This window comes from Urocampus carinirostris, chromosome 2, assembly GCF_059441175.1.
Source record: "Urocampus carinirostris isolate Australia breed hairy pipefish chromosome 2, RoL_Ucar_1.0, whole genome shotgun sequence".
NCBI classification, from domain to species: Eukaryota; Metazoa; Chordata; class Actinopteri; order Syngnathiformes; family Syngnathidae; genus Urocampus; species Urocampus carinirostris.
Window position 1 is genome coordinate 35,574,824 of NC_142350.1, and position 19,127 is coordinate 35,593,950.

The 19,127-nt window shown below is 38.9% G+C and overlaps 1 protein-coding gene across 1 annotated transcript in view; it reads left to right on the top strand.

Annotated features, from left to right (window-relative positions):
* Positions 1-14,044, top strand: part of LOC148371752 (neurocalcin-delta A) — a 41,077-nt gene extending 27,033 nt beyond the window's left edge. Inside the window, exons 3-5 of the mRNA XM_088326317.1 lie at positions 1,351-1,456; positions 8,382-8,501; positions 11,111-14,044. Of these exons, the coding sequence (XP_088182443.1) occupies positions 1,351-1,456; positions 8,382-8,479 (204 nt within the window). The 3' untranslated portion in view covers positions 8,480-8,501; positions 11,111-14,044. The remainder of the gene's footprint in view (positions 1-1,350; positions 1,457-8,381; positions 8,502-11,110) is intronic.
* The last annotated feature ends 5,083 nt before the right edge of the window (positions 14,045-19,127 follow it).

Consider the following 19,127-nt stretch of genomic DNA (forward strand, 5'->3'; position numbering starts at 1 on the left):
AGGCATTTGTGTGTGTGTGTGTGTGTGTGTGTGTGTGTGTGTGTGTGTGTGTGTGTGTGTGTGTGTGTGTGTGTGTGTGTGTGTGTGTGTGTGTGTGTGTGTGTGTGTGTGTGTGTGTGTGTGACCATTTACGATGACCATTTACCATTAAAAGTGTGCCTTAGTTTTACGGCTGGGGATCTTTCAGAGGCTCACAATTAAATTCCGATTATGATTTAGGGTTGTAAAGTTTGATTATGAAACAAATATTGATCTCTAGTGTTTATCACCTGTGCATTTGTAAAATAAACAAAAACAACAAACTATGCCATTTCCACTACAGTTTCTTTAGCTTAGGGAAAACACATGAAAAGTGATAAATATAGCACACAGACACTAATTTAAGTGCAAATTATTAAAATGAGTTATTTAGTAAATTAAAATATTTGTCTGCATTTTATTTATTTATTTTTTTATTTATTTTTGACTGAATTTGGGAACTTCCCCATAAGATAAAATATCTGTTAAAACTTATTTAGACCTCTGCAAAGACACCCAAGTGGTATTTTCTTTATTTAATATTGTATAATCTAGTGCTCTACAATAATTTCCAATCGCTCGGCATTAAAAAAAAAGCATTCCTTTGTGGCAAATATTGTGCCACACTTGAGTGTAATCGTATTGCCTTAAACCTAGCATGTCAAACATACGACCCGCCCAAAAGCTTGGTGTGGTAAGTTGGTTCAGGTGTAAAACTGCATTCACTTAATTTTTAAAATAAACCAGTTATTAATCATCGTCAAACCTGAAAATATGTTTTCCCCATTGTTTGTGAATAAATGTATTGTGTTTAGAAAAGATCCCTTGGCATCCATGATTACAATATGTAAAGTAGGTTACAAATGTAGCCTGATTGATAAAGCATAATAACAGAAAACAAAGTTTTTACTACGGCCAGTCTCAGAACAGAAAGTCCGGGATCTGACCCCAGAGCCAAACTGATTTTGACATCCCTGCCTTAAGCATTTCTTAAACACACTTTTATTATAAATATAATAACATCAGGGTGGGTGTCTCTTCAAATCTTCTCAGGTTGATAAATGGTAGTCTGTTGACTACAGCTACCGTTGGGTGGTTTGCTTTGGGAGTGGTTACATCCAGTATTTAAAACGACAGGTCACTGTTTGACGTGACTCGGCTTATTTTTCTCTTGTGCTCCTCTTAGCATTGTCTCACCAGCGGAATTAAATCCTTTGGTGGGTCTGATCCGATTCACAGGCTGTATTTGTGACACCCGCGTTTGAACATTTTCTGAGTAAAGTTGATTTGGAGGAAGAATGACCATTCATTGCTGTGTTTGCTCCTATGCAGGCAATTTACAAGATGGTATCCTCTGTGATGAAGATGCCTGAGGACGAGTCGACGCCTGAGAAAAGGACTGAGAAGATCTTCAGGCAGATGGACACCAACAGAGATGGTAGTTGTCCAAGCATTTGTGACCAACATATTCCATAAAGCTCCTGAATCTTTGCACACTTTTGGCACAAAGTGCGCCAATATCGATTCCACATTGTATCTTGCTTATGATCTACAGTTCTTTTACCAATATTATGTAGGCATTAAACTGAAAAATAATGGTAATGTTTTCCTTTTAGACAGAACATTTTTCATTACGACAAGAAACTTTTTCGAACATTTTCGTCATAACAAGAAACCTTTTTAACGGTTTTGCTTGCTGATGGAACAGACTCGGATTCAAGAGACAGGAATCCCCAATGTTAAGCTTGTAAGAGAAACATGTTAAACGTGGATTGGTAAAAATCATACAAATTGAATTAAATGGACACTGTGTAATGTTTGATCCCTAAATGCTGATGTATTTTCCATTGTAAAAATGAGTGCTACAAAGCACAAGGAGGATTACGACCTACGAAAACTCAAGGTGACCAAACTGCACCGTTTTTCTTTTCATTGAGAGATAATAGTTAATGTATTTATTGCTTATTCTTCAAATCAACATTGCGTTTTTTTATTGAATACATTCTTTACCATTAGGAAGCGATAACTAATACACAATTTCCCTATAAAGTCTATGTTTACTTTTGGTAATTTACCAATAGACTGTAGCAGCAGTTGTTAAATTTGCCACTAGGGAGCACTAGCAATTCACTATTAAGTTTAATTGGATCAGTCTCGTAATCAGAAGACAAACTCTCTACATTACTTTAACTTTTCATCTCATCTCATCAGCTGCACCGCTTATCCTCAGTAGGGTCGCGGGGATGCTGGAGCCCATCCCAGCAATCATCGGGCAGTGGGCAGGGGACACCCTGGACTGGTTGCCAGCCAATCGCAGGGCAACTTTAACTTTTAATTATTTTAATTATAGTTCATGAATTTTGGATAACAATTAAAAATAGGGAAGGAATGAAAACAGAATGCACACACTGTTCAAACACAAACACGAGGATTTATTCAACATGGAATCGAAAAAGAACCAAACCCAAACATTGCATTCAGACACATTCGGGGTGTAATGAGTTTGACCGTTATCATGGATAAATGGCAAGAAAAGTGGCATCGTTCGTCATGATTCGTACATAGTCATGAATATTTTAATGACAATCACAAACTTTGTCTTATCAGACTTTGTTGTAATCCTCTGAAGATTTTTTGGTCTCGGTGAGGAGACCTGGGTACGTCAGGGAACTGTCCATCAGGTGGTGCTGTCATTCCACCCATCCCAAAGACCTGAGTTGTTTGAACTGAGCTGGAATGCATATGTTCAGTTCGTTCTGTCCGTGGTAACAAAAATGCGCATTTAAAAGGCTGAAAGAAAAGGAAAAAGGGGGGAAACGAACCGAAAGTGTACGTAGCCTGATAATCCAATAGGGAATGAAAAGAAGGAAATTCTTTAAAGAGATAAAGGGGAAAGGTCTTGGGGGTAAGGATGTGTATTTTGGGAGTTGCGGCCAGACACAAAAATGGAGTTGTCGTTGTTCTGATGGGCCTACTTTCCCCACACAGGGTTTTTTGCTGTTGTTGTTGTGATGCAGAATTAGCAAAGAAGGTACACATTAAGAAATAGTGGGAAAGTTTATCGTCAAGATAATACAGATTGAGATATTTTTCATTCTTTTTTTGTAATACCATATCTCTTTAGGACAGAGTTTATTAACCTTTCGGAAGCTGAGAGCTACAAATTTTTGGGTGGTTATTCTGCTATAACTTTTGTTGTGTTGTTTTTATGTTGTTAAGGTGTTGTTATTGTGTTATTTCTTGCTTATTATTAATAATAGTCAGCTTAAAAGCTTATCTCACGATAGAGAGAAGGGGCACAAGGCACTTACATACATAGGCTTAAATAATAAAATGATTTTTCAGTATTGATCATATATAGGATTTATTATGACAGTTGATAGTTAAGTTGACACTATGAATCAGGAGAAAAGACATCAACGAATTTTGAACTTGCAAGGAGAACAGAAAAGGACTGTACAAAAAACCTTGCACTGCAAAATTCCAAATTTGTTCCAAAGGTCCCTGCCTGAGCAATTTCTTTTTTAATGAAAATCCTAGGTTACAAAAAGCAGATCCACCCTAAAGTGTGAGGGAATCAAAGAATAGCAACATGATTGGCTAATACTGACAATTTGGTAAAAAGTGCCTACTAGTCAAAATAACAAGCACCAGCGACAAAACATAGTCAGAAAACGAACTGGCATCCTGTGCTTTGCAGGTGTCCAATAGTTTAAAAAAAAGAAGGCAGAATAAACTTATCAACAGTTAAAACAGATGTTATTATTTTAAAACACTTTCTGTAAATCTGTTGTCTAATTATTCACATATTTTAAAAAAGATCAATGACCCGTTACTAGTGAGCTATTTCAGAACCGGTCCACTGGCTACCCATGTTCTTTGAGGGGCAACAGGGTTCACTCAAACATGTCACGGCCAACTGCTTTGTCAGCCATCAGCTGGGGTCTTTTCACAAATCTGCTCACCTTTTCTACCTACTAGCTCTAGATACTATCATTTGAATATTTAACAACTCATTGCACTCAGACCTGATATTGATGTGGCTTTCACACATGTGTGTTAAGTATTCATGGACTGCATTGTTGAAAAACTCACACTCTTCATACTAGGCTACATTATGTAGTTATAACACAATCATTGGGAAAAAGGCTGCCTTCTCCGTCCAACTTTATTTAACAGCTTCCTGCAAAGGATTAATACCGAGCAATATATATATATATCGTAAATTCCGGACTATAGAGTGCACCTGATTATAAGCCGCACCCACCACATTTTAAGAGGAAAACTGATTTTGTACTTACACAAGCTGCACCTGTATATAAGCCGCATGCGCCCACATTAAAAAATGTAACACAAACGCAAAATTAACCCAAACCCGCGATTGAAACTGAATGTCCTTCATTAAAGTACACAGTCCAAAAATTACAGCCGGCAAAATGAACGGAAAATGATATTGGTACTTAAGGTTTGATGCAGACCTGCAGTGTCCGGGTCCCATTGAAAGTAAACCAAGGAAAAAAGTGTATATTTCCAAAGGTAAGGGTGGTAAAAATATATATCCACTATTGTCCGCCGCGTCCACAAACAGGTCTCACCTTTACCCCACTTCCCGTTATCCCGCGTTTGTTCCGTCCCTTCTTTTTCATTCGCCCGTGCAAAACATATCAGAATAAGTGTCCAAAATAAATACAAATAAATACATTACAAAAATATACAGTTGCAAATACATATCATGCATGGTTACACATATTTACAAAGAAAGACGGTACACCAAGGGAGTTTTCAAAAGCTTTAATAATAATAGTATAACTTTCATCCCAAACGGTGCCTGGGACAGGGCAGTTAATGGTAGCAACACGCTAGCAACACGCTAGCAAGACGCTCGCAACACAGTAAACGGGTCTGTTAAAAAAACATACCGTACTTGTAAAAATCGCGGTAAACCGCCCTCATCTTCCTCCTTAAAACTGAAGCCATCAAAGTCGTCTTTCTCAGTGTCGGAAAGAAACTTTGTCATATAGACGTCGTCCCACGCTCCCGCAGCCTCACTCGCGCTGTCACTGTCGCCGGAACTCTCATCCACTCCTGATTTTGTGCCCTCCTCTCTGTCAGGCATCAGACCGGCTTTTCGGAACCTGTTGGTGGTGGTGGATTTTTTGATGTGCCTTTCTTTTTGCGTTTTGCATGATGAGGGTATGTTTACGCTAATTTAATTTATGCACAAGCCGAGAAGTTGCAGTCTTCCTCGGCACATATATTCCACCGGTCTAAATCTTACCTTTAGTACTCGAACGCCGCTGGCGGCCATTAGAAAAATTACATAAATTGGCCGCATCACTGAACAAGCCGCAGGGTTGAAAGTTTGGGAAAAAAGTAGGGGCCTTATAGTCCGGAATTTACGGTATATACAGTGCTCACTTTACAACGAAGTGTGAATTACCTACAGTGCATCCGGAAAGTATTCACAGCGCTTCACTTTGTCCACATTTTGTTATGTTACAGCCTCATTCCAAATTGTATTAATTTAATCTCTTATCTTAAAATTCTACACAAAATACTCCATTATGACAATATGAAAAAGTTTTTATTTTTTCCTTTTTTGAATTTATTAAAAATAGAAAACTAAGAAATCACATTTACATAAGTATTCACAGCCTTTGCCATGAAGCTCAAAATTGAGCTCAGGTGCATCTTTTTTCCACAGATCATCCTTGAGATCTTTCTACAGCTTAATTGGAGTCCACCTGCAGTAAATTCAGTTGATTGGACATGATTTGGAAAGGCACACACCTGTCTATATAAGGTCCCACAGTTGCGTGTGCATGTCAGAGCACAAACACCAAGCATGAAGTCAAAAGAACTGTCTGTAGACCTGCGAGACAGGATTGTCTTGAGGCACAAATCTGGGGAAGAATACAGAAAAAAATCTGCTGCTTTGAAGGTCCCAATGAGCACAGTGGCCTCCATTATTCGTAAATGGAAGACATTTGGAACCACCAGGACTCTTCCTAGAGCTGGCCGGCCTTCTAAACTGAGCGATCGGGGAAGAAGGGCCTTAGTCAGGGAGGTGACCAAGAACCCGATGGTCACTCTGTCAGAGCTCCAGCGTTCCTTTGTGGAGAGAGGAGAGCCTTCCAGAAGGACAACCATCTCTGCAGCAATCCACCAATCAGGCCTCTATGGTAGAGTGGCCAGACGAAAGCTACTCCTTAGTAAAAGGAACATGGAAGCCCGTCTGGAATTTGCCAAAAAGCACCTGAATGACTCTCAGACCATGAGAAACAAAATTCTCCGGTCTGATGAGACAAAGATTGAACTCTTTGGTGTGAATGCCAGGCGCCATGTTTGGAGGAAACCAGGCACCGCTCATCACCAGGCCAATACCATCCCTACAGTGAAGCATGGTGGTGGCAGCATCATGCTGTGGGGATGTTTTTCAGCAGCAGGAACTGGCAGACTAGTCAGGATAGAAGGAAAAATGAATGCAGCAATATATAGAGATATCCTGGATGAAAACCTGCTCCAGAGCGCTCTTGACCTCAGGCTGGGGCGAAGGTTCATTTTTCAGCAGGACAATGACCCAAAGCACACAGCCAAGATCTCAAAGGATTGGCTTCAGAACCACTCCATGAATGTCCTGGAGTGGCCCAGCCAGAGTCCAGACCTGAATCCAATCGAACATCTCTGGAGAGATCTGAAACTGGCTGTGTACCAACGTCTCCCATCCAACCTGATTGAGCTTGAGACTTATTGCAAAGAAGAATGGGCAAAACTACCTAAAGATAGGTGTGCTAAACTTGCAGGATCATATTCAAAAAGACTTGAGGCTGTATTTGCTGCCAAAGGTGGATCAACAAAGTATTAAGCAAAGGCTGTGAATTCTTATGTAAATGTGATTTCTTAGTTTTCTATTTTTAATAAATTCAAAAAAAGTAAAAAAAAAAAACTTTTTCACATTGTCATAATGGAGTATTTTGTGTAGAATTTTGAGATAAGAGATTAAATTAATACAATTTGGAATGAGGCTGTAACATAACAAAATGTGGAAAAAGTGAAGCGCTGTGAATACTTTCCGGATGCACTGTATATATGAAACTGAACAACTTCCTGATTAAGATTTTATTCTGTGCAAAATATGACAGCCCAAACAAATGTCGGGTCACCACCTGATGGTCAAGTATTAGTTGTAAATTTTAGGCATTTTTGAGGGAAAAATATGTTAGTAGTCAGTGTTCTGCTCTCCTTGTGTGTATGTGATAGACAATTCAGCAACAGCTTACCTCTCTTAGAGTAAAGCGCTGAATCAAGAATAACGTTCTAGCTTCACTTAAATCCCAACTAGTGTGGAACTGATACATGTAATGGAAATACAGTGAGTGTGACGCCACTTCACAAACGTCTGACAAGAACCATGAAGGTATTACCAATTTCTGTGAAATGTATTAAAAATATAAAAAATAAGAATAGCTTTGGAAACTTGCAGATAATGTGGTCAAAGGCACAACAACATATGTAGATGATGACGTGAAAGAATAAACTACTAATCAGCTTTTCTTACCAGTCTTACGACATGTAAAATGTACAAATTTTGCCCTTCTGAAGGGAAAAATAGCTCGCATATTTTGTTTAAATCAACGGTAAAAATTAAACTCACCTGAAACTTGTTTTTCAGTCTGTTCTGCTCTCCTTGTGTATGTGTAGTACCCAGTTTAGCAGCAGTCTAGCTCCTCTTAGAATAAAGTGCTGAGTCAATATTAGCGTCAAAGCTCTACTTCAATCCAAAACATAGTAAAACTGAAACAACACCACTGAGTCTGAGACCACGCCACAAACAATTTAAAAAAAAAACACAAAATAATTAGCAACTTCAATTAAATGTGTCAGAAATATTTATCAACAAAAGGATATATTTTGAACTATACAGATAATGGGGTTGAAGGCACAACAACGGAGGCACACAGCTGTTCATGTTAGTGATCCTTTGTGTCAATGAGGACGGTTAAATACAGAAACAATATAGCCCCCAATGTGACTCCATTTCCAATATGAGGGTCTCCTTCAAAATAACCACGTAAAACTAAGTAATCCTCAAATTAACACTTCCTGGGGGTCAGAACAGTCAGTCTTTCTTTAATATATCTGTCATTGTGTTTTCAGAGGAAAGAGTTATTTAGCAAAAGTACCAGTGGTGCTGGCATCAGTATTGTAATCAGTGTCTGAGTCTACTTTAGTTTTAACTGAAAAACAAAGTGGTATTGAATATCCTGAACGAAAGCAATGTGTTGGGGGGAGGTGCATTTAAATGAGAATTATAGCATGAAAAGCATGTTTAAAGAAAGTGACATAACACTTCTGTGTTTCAGGAAAACTGTCGCTGGAGGAGTTTATCAAGGGGGCAAAGAGTGACCCCTCCATTGTACGCCTCCTGCAATGTGACCCAAGCAGCGCTGGACAGTTTTAAAGATGAAGCATCCTCATGACTCGTAAGACTCGCGTTAAAGCATGGGTGTCAAACAGAATTTAATCCAGCCCGCGAGACGATGCTGAGAAAAGCTCAAAAGTGAGCCAAATCCTGTAACAATAATCTACAGTTTTAAACATATCCACTGGATGTTACCAAAGCCAGGCGCCACTCCCATAGAAAAACCACTTACTGTATCTGTATTTGCTGACTACCATTTATCAACCATAGAACCTTTGAGGAAACATCCATCCCAATGTTATTTGACTTAAAATAGAAGTCGCTGAGGTGCTTTTTAAGGCAATACATTTGGACTCACGTGTGGTGCATGTATAGCCCTTAATCACAAAATGTCTCAAAGGACTGCACAGGTTACAATTACATCGTCCCCTGATGTTAAATTAACATGCGGGCATGGAAAAACTCAAAACCTCAGCATGAGGAAAATAAGAAACTTTGAGAAGGGGCCTCACAGGTGGTAATCCCCCTTCCAGGGTGACCAGGGTTCAATAGATTAAGCATTGGGTACAATACACAAAACATAGTGAACATCAATTTAAAAAAAAACATATGTAATATGTGAAAAATATTCCAGCAAGTGTATGACAGCAACAACGCCTCGGGCCTGTAAAATTGTCCAAAAAGTCCCTACTATACTAGATCCTCAGAGATTGGAAATGATCGGTCAGCACCTGGATTAAAATAACTACTGATTCCCCCGCGACCCTACTGAGGATAAGCGGTGCAGATAATGGATGGATGGATGGATGGATTTTTATTACACAAAAAAAAGAAAATTAGAAAAAGATTTTTAAATCTTTACTTCAATCCTTTTCATTAATTTGCACTTAAATTAGTGTCTGTGTACTATTTTGTAACTTTCCAGGTACCATAAGTTTCATTCTAGATTTATTAAAAATCAACCTTAAGTCTTTTATTCTCTTCGTATTGTTGACTGTGGTGACAACTCAATAGCCCATCTCAAAATAATGGAATATCATTTAAAAAGTATACTGCTAGGCTAAGCTTATTTATGAAAAGATTGTATTTACCTTTTGGTTTTAAGTGCCTTGAGCTGGTACAGTGGCATGCCGGGTGGATGCACAGGAGGAGGGGAGGTGTATTATTTTTAATAAGCAATGTGACAGTAAAAGAGTAACAATGCATGTGCTTTGTTTGTAGTTTATTATCTCAAGTTGTTTCTGTGGTTAGGTTTTTAGTTGCCCCTTTAGCATTCCCTGCGCAAAAAAAAAGCTTAACAGACTCCTTGTGATTAAGGGCTATACAAATAAACATGACTTGACTTAATGGAAATGTATTAAATTCTTATTTTGCTAGTTTTACAAAGGCACAGTTAATAAACATTACAACAGATTCACTATTAGGGAAGTATAACAAATATTGAGGAAAACAAAAACCTTACCAATCAAATCTTAAACCATAAATCTTGATTCAGCCAGTGTTGGGAGCGTTACTGAAAAACAGTAACTAGTTACAGTTACTTCATTTAAAAAGTAATTCAGTTACCCCTCAGATTACTGACACCAAAAAGTTGCGCGTTACTCCGAAAGTAACTATGTAGTTGCAAATTACCGTACATGCTTGCGTAGAAGCTGACCCACTAAAATTGCTTTTAAATAGCCCCATAATAAAAGATTAAAAAAAATATGTACAACAACCGGTGGAAGCAGTAAAAGTATCATATTTCTTGGCTTTAGCAATCTTAAGAGTTTGCAAATGAACACTTAGCCAAGATACTCTATATTCGTCCGAAGAATGTATGTGACAACATAAGTAATGCAAGAGTACTAAACAATTGGGAACTTAAATCCATGATCTACATTTATAAAGTAGCACAGTAATGTTGTAACGCACCAAGTAGTAACGACAGTAGCGTTACAATATTTTAATAATAGCACATTACAGTACTCGTTACCAAGAAAGGTAATTACGTTCTGGGAATGTGTCCCTTAACACGTTAGTCCCAACACTGCCCTCAGTTAAGGCACACTTTTTTTTGTCGTTATCCGGACTATTCCGTTTTTTTGGCCAAATGTTCTACCCTGTCGAGACGCTCTACCGCTAGCTATCGTGACAGCAGCGAAATTTTTTTTCAGCGCACTGAGCATTGGTAGGATGTAGAGATAAGACTGGGACTAAAAACTCCCACAGGTTATTGAAGCCAGAACTTTCCCGAGCCCAACAAATTGACTTCATTTGAGGGACCGAGCCCGAATCAAATATGAGGGCTGCCTTACTGAATCCATTGCGTGCATCCTTCACAAAGGAAAAGAAAAAAGAACAACGACGGCGGATAATTCTTTTTTTTTTTTTTTTTTTTTTTTTTTTTTCAAGTCAGCAAGAGAGGAGCTCCGCCCGAACCCGAATGTAATGATTGGCATTTTAGGCCTGACCCGATGCAAATTTCGAACTCTGGTTAAAGATCTTACCTCTAGTGGGACATCTCAATGAGTAAGAAGGAGTTTAAGTACACCGAGCCCCGGGAGAGTGGTTTTTCCTACCGTGTGGGTACTGAGCCAAAAGGAGTTTGACACCCCTGCATTAAATCTACCCAAAATAACATTTCATTAAAAACGAAAATCTCAAAAATATTAATTGGGTCTCCTCTAGAACTTCTCTGGGTGACCAATGATGCAGTTCACCTTTCACTATGTAGAAGATCCATAATGAAGAATGTCAAGCACGAACGATGACGACGGACTCTCCGGTATAAGCCGAAGACGTCAAAATCCTGGCAAAACTCCTACTACCAAACCTTGGACTGGTTAGAAAACCCCAGCCATCGCCATCAGGCGGTTTTAAGGGAATATTTCCACTAGGTTGTATACACACTGGTGTTTCTGTATCAGTGTCTTTGTTTGGCTCTTGTGGACTGCACAGAAGAACTCCTGAGTATACAATAATAATGAGAAGCACGACAGCGTTCGGATGAACACGACTTCATGTGAGCCGGAGAATTGAATCTACAGAGCTGACTTGAACAAGTATTATTGTTTCATTTCTTATTTGCATTTTGTTAGGATGTTTCTTGATGTAAAAGGTGAACTCTACAATTGTTTGTTTCTTTGGAAAACCAACAAAATATTTTGTTTTATTTGTGTTTTCAGTTTCTTGCAAGGACTCACAAGATGCTATGAATGTTTTTGAGAATTTCTTGCCAGAGGTCTGTTTATTTTTTGCTCTCTTTGATTTTTTTTAACATAATGCTGGGGGACAATTAAGAGCAATCTGTAAAGATAATGAATGTTGTATCCGTCATCTTTAAGTTCTTGCTTAGAATGAGATTTCCAGCTTTTATATTTTGTCTGCGAGAGCCTCTAGTCAGTCGGAATCAATCAATTCTCAAAAAAACAAATGCATGGATCTTATATGCTTGTTTGTATTTACGAGTATTGTGTGAAGTCACACATGCGGTTCTGTGCTTTGAGGTTTAAGTACTGTATTGCCACGACCAGTACTATTACCAGTAAGTATTATATATAGCACTGTTGGAGTTCTCTTTTCAAGAGTAGGACAAATACCGTAAATTCTGGACTACAGAGTTCACCTGATTATAAGCTGCTCAAATTTAAGAAGTCAATTTTGTCTTGAACAAGCCGCAGACTCGAGCGATTACAAAAAAAAGAGCAAATATACTAAAGGTGGGAGATACTGAGAACTTTGGTATCGATCTGATTGAAGTAAATGTAGGGTGGTATTAATCTATATCAATCCAATACTTTTTGGATTGACCTTTTTTACGTTTTTTCTTGCAGCTTGTTGCGCTCAGTAGGGTGAGCTTTTTTCCATGTTTTTGTAAATGAATGGTGTGCAGAGAAGCGGCACTTTGAGGAAATTCTCAGATCCAACGAGTCAAGTACATGCTTAGTATTAATAACATTGATATTTGGATTGATCTGCCCACTCCTAATACTAATTCGCTGAAGGAAAAAAACAAAATGACGCAAAATGTGAGCGCTATATTTCTATACGACAGCCACAAGGCTACCATACTGTGGGAAAAAGTGCCAGATTGCAACGAAGACGTGAAAAGTCATCTATTTGTACTGTTGTCAGAAGTGGTTTCCACAATCACAGACACAATTACATTCGCTTTTCATCGATCATCGAAGATTAAAGGACACTCTAGCCACCTGACAATGACTCTGGTAATACTGAAAGAGAATGGAAGCCTTTTTGAACGATAACTTCAACTTCTGTTCAATTTAGATGTATACATTTGGACTTGATTTGTAGATGAAAAAGTTTCAATATTGTGAGTACTTTGTTGATACTGACTAAAGTACCGTAGACCCCCCATTTTGCTCTCGTCATGTATTATATAAATAACAATGGCAAAAACATTGCCAAATTTCTCCTCTACAAGGGCATTATACCTTTTTTTCAGACATCCCTGCAGTGTTCTGTATTCAGAGCGCATGCGTCGCATACAATGTGAGCCCTATATTTGAATACAGCCGTGCCAGGGCAACCATACTATATTGAATACTGCCAGATTGCAACACTGGTGTGTTTTTTCTGTTATTGATATTGGCGGTTGTCGCTGTGACAGACCAAGTTGCATTCGCTTGTCATTAATCCTCGAGGATTAAAGGAAACTCCAGCAATCTGACAATGACTCTGATGATACAAAAAGAAAACAAGCATTTTTGATAGATAACCTCCACTGTTAAATTTGGGTAAAAAAGTGGGTAAAAAAATATGTGAGTTAAAACATCAACTAATTTCTCATCTATAAGGGCATCATAAATGTTTTCAGACACCACCGTGGTGTTTTGTATTTAGAGCACATGCGTTGTGAAAAAGGGCATCTCGCCGTTTCCTTCTGCCCCCCGCACACTTGAGGAAATTGGCAACTGAGCGCCAAAATTAGCATTTTCCTCCAACAGTGCCCCCGCACACTTGACAGATTTACAATAACCGAATTTATAGTTTATATACAATTTAATCAAACCCCTTATTCATTTTTTTGGTCTACTGTTGCTTGGCAAAATGTTTTTCCTGGCACACAAAAAAGGAATAAGGCGCACCATGGTCAAAGCTGCAGATTTTAAAATGTAGCATAAAATTGGCGGCGTGCCGTCCGGAATTTACTGTATATGAAAATGAGGAGGAGCCATTTAAGTGAGGTTTGTCTTTCGGTCATATATTTGAAAACTGCTGTTTTTATTTCATACCACGCAAATTAAAACATGATAACTCCATAAACAACTGTGAGCATTTCCAGATTGGTTTGCTTTTATTTCATTTGTGAGATGTATTTTATTATTTTGTATCAGGGCAGTTTCAGGTGTAATTCTTTAAAATGCAAAATGAATAAAAACATGAACAAGCATCCACTAGTTAAGTGCCAAATAAGCAACAAAAGCAGTATTGAAAAAAATGCATACCGTACTGTACATTTGTTTTTTGTTAAATGGAATGTTTGTAGTTGTTGCATTTTTGTAAATTTCGTATCCAGTTTTAGTAGTTAAGTTTGAGAAATGCGGGTTTCTGTTTTGTCAACCTTTAAGGTTAAGAATTAAATTTATAATTGTATGTACAGTAGTCTGTTGTGTCTTATTGTAATTTTGTTGAAAGAATTCTTCTTTCCCCTTTGCCAGGAGTTTTTATACATACGTGAGTAATTTTAGGCATGTTTGCTTAAATCTGGTGTGTCCAAAGTTCAGCCCGGGGGCCAGTTTGCCAATGATAGAGTTTTCGTTGGCCGGCGGCCTCTGTCGTACAATTTATAATATGTGGCCCGCCATTAAAGTTGACTGCAGTATAAAATACATTTGTACCAATAGAATTAAAAAAGATAACGACAGTAGCCCTTTGTTCTTCTTGCCCTTGGTTTTTCTGTGAGAATTTTAGCTCATCCCATTTCTGACATGGCGAGTATTAATGAGAAAAAAAAGGAAAGTTGATTGTAAGGGCCGTCACTTCCAGTACAAGGGTAAATTGGAGTATGTTTTCTCAGAAATCCGAAACAACTGTCTGCCTAATCTGCCAAAGACTGTGAAGAATATAATATCAAGAAGCACTGCCAGACGAAACATGCAGACTAAGAAATCAAACGCTGTTAAAAAGTAAAGCAACTGGAAACTGTCTCAACCGCACAGCAGCACTTTTTCACGAGACCCCCGAGTCAAATGAAAATGCTTCAAAGTCGAGCTATGAGGTTGCAATGCTGATCACCTAGCCCTGCAGACCTTTTAAGAAGGGTGAATTTATTATGGACTGTTCAAAGATGGCCAGGCTAAATATCCATTCATCCATTAGCTGTGCCGCTTATCCTTAATAGGGTCGTGGGGGTACCTGAGCCCATTCCAGCCATCTTCGAGCAGTGGGCAGGGGACACTTTCAGCTGGTTACCAGCAAATCGCAGGGCACACATAAACACACAACTGACTCGCAGGCATGGGTAGAACATGCAAATTCTACATCGGGACGCCGCGGTAACCTTTGCATCATGTGGACGCACGCTAACCAGCCAGACGCCGTCCCGCCGCCAGGCTGAATAGTTGCCCTTAAACAATTCCAGTTCAACAAATCTGGCCCGCTTTCTAGGTTTTAATTTTAAAACAAAAAATGGCCATTATTCCTTTACTGACTCTAAAAGAAAAGGTCAGTGTTTATAATGTACACAAGGAACTCTGGGGACATGATACATTTTGAAATAAGGCATCCTTATTTAGATTATTTTAGAATTGTTATTGATTTATAATTAAATACAGTATCAATGTGAATTTATTACAACCCCCAAGTAAGATATGTAATGATGATATACATGTATATGTATACAAAACTTGATAGATACTTATTTTGAGTTTAGTCTTTTGTATTGGGATATGCTTAGCGGCACCATCATAGAAATAAAGCCCTTAAATGTAATGCTATGTTTTAGGTGTTTGGGGATTTACTTTGTTTGTATTTTCTACTTATAAAACGTGTTTTCCTGGTGTACAGATACTTGGTTGGCACAATATTAAGCAGATGTGCTTAAACTGATAGCTATCTGGAGGAAACATTTATTGCTGACAGTCTTCTGTAGAACAAAACGTGCTTATACCGATTAATGTTTGTTGCAATGAGATAGTAAAGCAATAAAACAAGCAACTAAAAGTTGATTCCCAAACGATCTGGTTTTAGAGTATCCGTGAAACTCGGGCTCATTTATTGAACAGAACTTAAAATACGTCTCTGCTCCCAAAAAAATAACGTCATTCACTATTACAACTGATGATGCAACTGCGTCCTCTAAAGGAGATTTATGGGCGTTACTGCACTCGTTACAACAGTGAGAGACGAGCGGTTTCTACTTGTATCCTTGTGGTATCTGCATACCTGGCAACCTTAGCAAATTGCTCTCCCTATTAATGATTGCATTTCTCCTTATCAAGCGATACTATACCTTAAAAATGTAACCTTGCGCATATTAACTTACAGCAAGGCAGTCTGTATATAAAAAACAAAGATAATTTGTGTAAACAATGTATTTTATTTACCAAATGAGCAGCGCAGTTCTTTCGGCATTTTCCTTAGTTCCTTCCCCATTTGCAGTAAATTTAGAGTTGATTATTATAAGTTGCAGTGAATGATTTTGCAGACTTTATCTGTCCTACATATGGCTTTAGTCTGCAACAAAGGGCTGGGCAAACTGAATGTCTTGCAGACTGTGAACACTGACATGAACTCAATCAGTGCCCCGGACCTGAAAAGACATTTGCCTGTCATATGTCCTTGGTGCCGTAAGAGATAAAAGGCCCTCCCAAAAATTAAATATTTTACCCAACTCCTCGCCGAGTCTTGTGGCTCTCGTCTCGTAAAAAAAATGTATGAAAAATGACCATCAGATAGCAGTACCTACCTACCTGACTTAGAACCACTCGTCATTGGCCCAGAAAACTGGCTTCCTATCTCCAGGGAGCTCACTATGTGGCAAGTATTGAAAGGAATTCCGGCTCTTTTTTAGATAACCAACTCTTTCGGTTCCCAAACGACTCTTTAGAATGTCTTTCTTTTGTTGTATTAATCATTTCATCCATCAATTTTCTGCACCACATAACCTCACTAGGGTTGTGGGGGTGTTGGAGCCCATCCTAGCTATCTTTGGGGACACCCTGAACTGGTTGCCAGCGCACTCACTTGCTCATTCACACCTCGGGACAATTTGAACTGGCCAAACCACCTGACATGCATGTTTTTGGAATATGGGAGGAAACCGGAGTGCCTGGAGGAAACCCACGCAGGCACGGGGAGAACATGCAAACTCCTCAGAAGCTGGGCTTAAACCCTGGGCCTCTGCACCGTGGGGCTGCGTGCTAAACGCCCAGCCGCCATATATATTATCATTATTATGTACAGGGCCGGAGTGGGCCTCTTTTTCAGCCCAGGGGTTTTCTACCCAAAGCCACCCCACTTAGCTAGAGAGGAACAATTTTAATGAATGGAACAGCAGCGAGCTCTTATGATGCATTTATATAGGGAAGAAATTCCAGTATATGTTGATAAGTAAACAGAAAACACTGTATCATTTTAATTCAAAGAAAAAATATTTAAATATTCTGATAAAGATGAAAAACAATTAACTATGTACACGGGTGTAACAGCTCGTATTTGGGGGTGCTCAATCACCCCCAAATTGAAACCAAGAACCCCCAAAAATTATTGAACTTTTAAACCTCTCATTTCCTTAAAAAAGGACAGGATAGGCCCAGATATAATGAACAACGCTAGCTAAAATATAAAAAAGGAAACAAAACAAAAGTGTGAAAACCACAGCATTGGAAGTACAGTAGTCCACCGCCTTGAAATGGTTCAGTCCGTTTAATTCCTAGCTCCTTTCTCGCTCCTCTTTCGCTTGCCTTGTGTCACTTGCACCATTGCAGCAGAGTCTATGGAGGCTCCAGTGTATTACCGTGAGAGTATGGTATTAAGGAGGCCCAAGATTGCCATAATACAATTGAAAAAGAGGAACACTCTTTTCCTTTTCAAAGAAAAAAAAACGGAAACTCAGAATTGGCTGATAACACAAAATTGTGTGAACAGATGGCAAGCAGAAATCTTTCGGTTTCCTTTTGACCTATACAACGCCTCGAAAAAGGTATAACAATCTTGCTTCAAAATGTCATAGAAATTCCATTGCTAATATTGTCCGATTGGAGACTTGTAGGGCGGTGGGCTCCAGAATATATTCTGCCAATAAAAAGCTGTTCATCTCCAGCCTCTTAACTTACCAACATTCTCCTCACCGTAAATTAATCCCTCTTCATTACCACAATAAGAAAGGTGAAAACCCCGTGGAGAAACAATATGGTCAAAGGCCTCAATAGACTAAGCGGCATTGCTGGGATGAGAGAGAAGCGAAAAGTCTACAATCCAGTACACCGGGAAACATTTTGTCAACAATTCAAAACCTACAATAAAACACTTAAACAGGCAAGAATAACATACTTCTAAAATCTTATTTCTGACAATAAAAGATAGAGCAAAATATTATTTATGATGACGTTGCAGACCACTTCAAAGTGTCCATGGAGAAGACACTGAATCCCTAATGTCCCCGATAGGAGGTAGTTGCCTTCCATGGCTGATGCTGCTCTCGGTTAGTGTGTTAACGGGAAAAGTGTGAAGCATATTGTAAAGAGCTTTGGTAGCTTTTCATTGAGTTGAAAAGTGCTGCAGACTATTTACATTTACATTTAGCAGAAAAAATCGTAAGATCAGGTCAATCCTTTTATTAAGATGTATAAAATAGCTGGACAATCAATTTTATCTTTGGAAAGACTGGAAAGCTTTGCTAATGCAAGACACTTGGGTGAGTTTTCTCCTGAGAGAACCCAACAGCCTGCCTTTTAGACCCAATTCCCACATCTCCTTCAAAAACATGTTATGGATTCTTTGAGGAACAGATTCTAAATATAGTCAATTGGTTTCACCAGTCAGGCAGTTTCCCTGCCACCTGAGAACACATCTGAAGAAGAGCAACTTAGATTCAAACATTTTTAATGATTACAGTCCAGTGTCCAACTTGCCGTTTTGGGAAAAAAAATTCATTTTATTTAGTGGTATTATTTTAAGAAGAAAAGAGCATTTTTGAAGGGCAGCACGGCGGCGCAGTGGTTAGCGCATGTGCGGCACAGGTCATGTCATGGGAACCTCCTGCGTGGGTTCAAATCCAGCTCCAGACTTCCTGTGCGGAGTTTCTCCCCGTGCTTGTGTGGGTTTCCTCCGGGCACTGCGGTTTCCTCCCACATTCCAAAAAAAACATGCATGTCAGGTTGATTGACTGGTCCAAATTGTCCCTAGGTGTGCCCTGCGATTGGCTGGCAACCAGTTGAGGGTGTCCCCTGCCCGCTGCCCAGAGATGGCTGGGATGGGCTAATGACCCTAATGAGGATAAGCGGTACAGCTAATGAGATGTGAGATGAGATGAGATGAGCATTTTTGAGAAAATTCAGTCTGGTTTTAGGATCAACCACAGTACAGAGACCGCCCTTTTAAAAATGTTAAATGATATCGGGTATGATATTGATTTTGATAAACCTTGTTTTCTGGTCCTACTCGATCTCAGTGCTGCCTTTGACACAGTCGATTACCACATTTTATTAAATAGACTCAGAAATTAGTGAGGGTCGTTTTT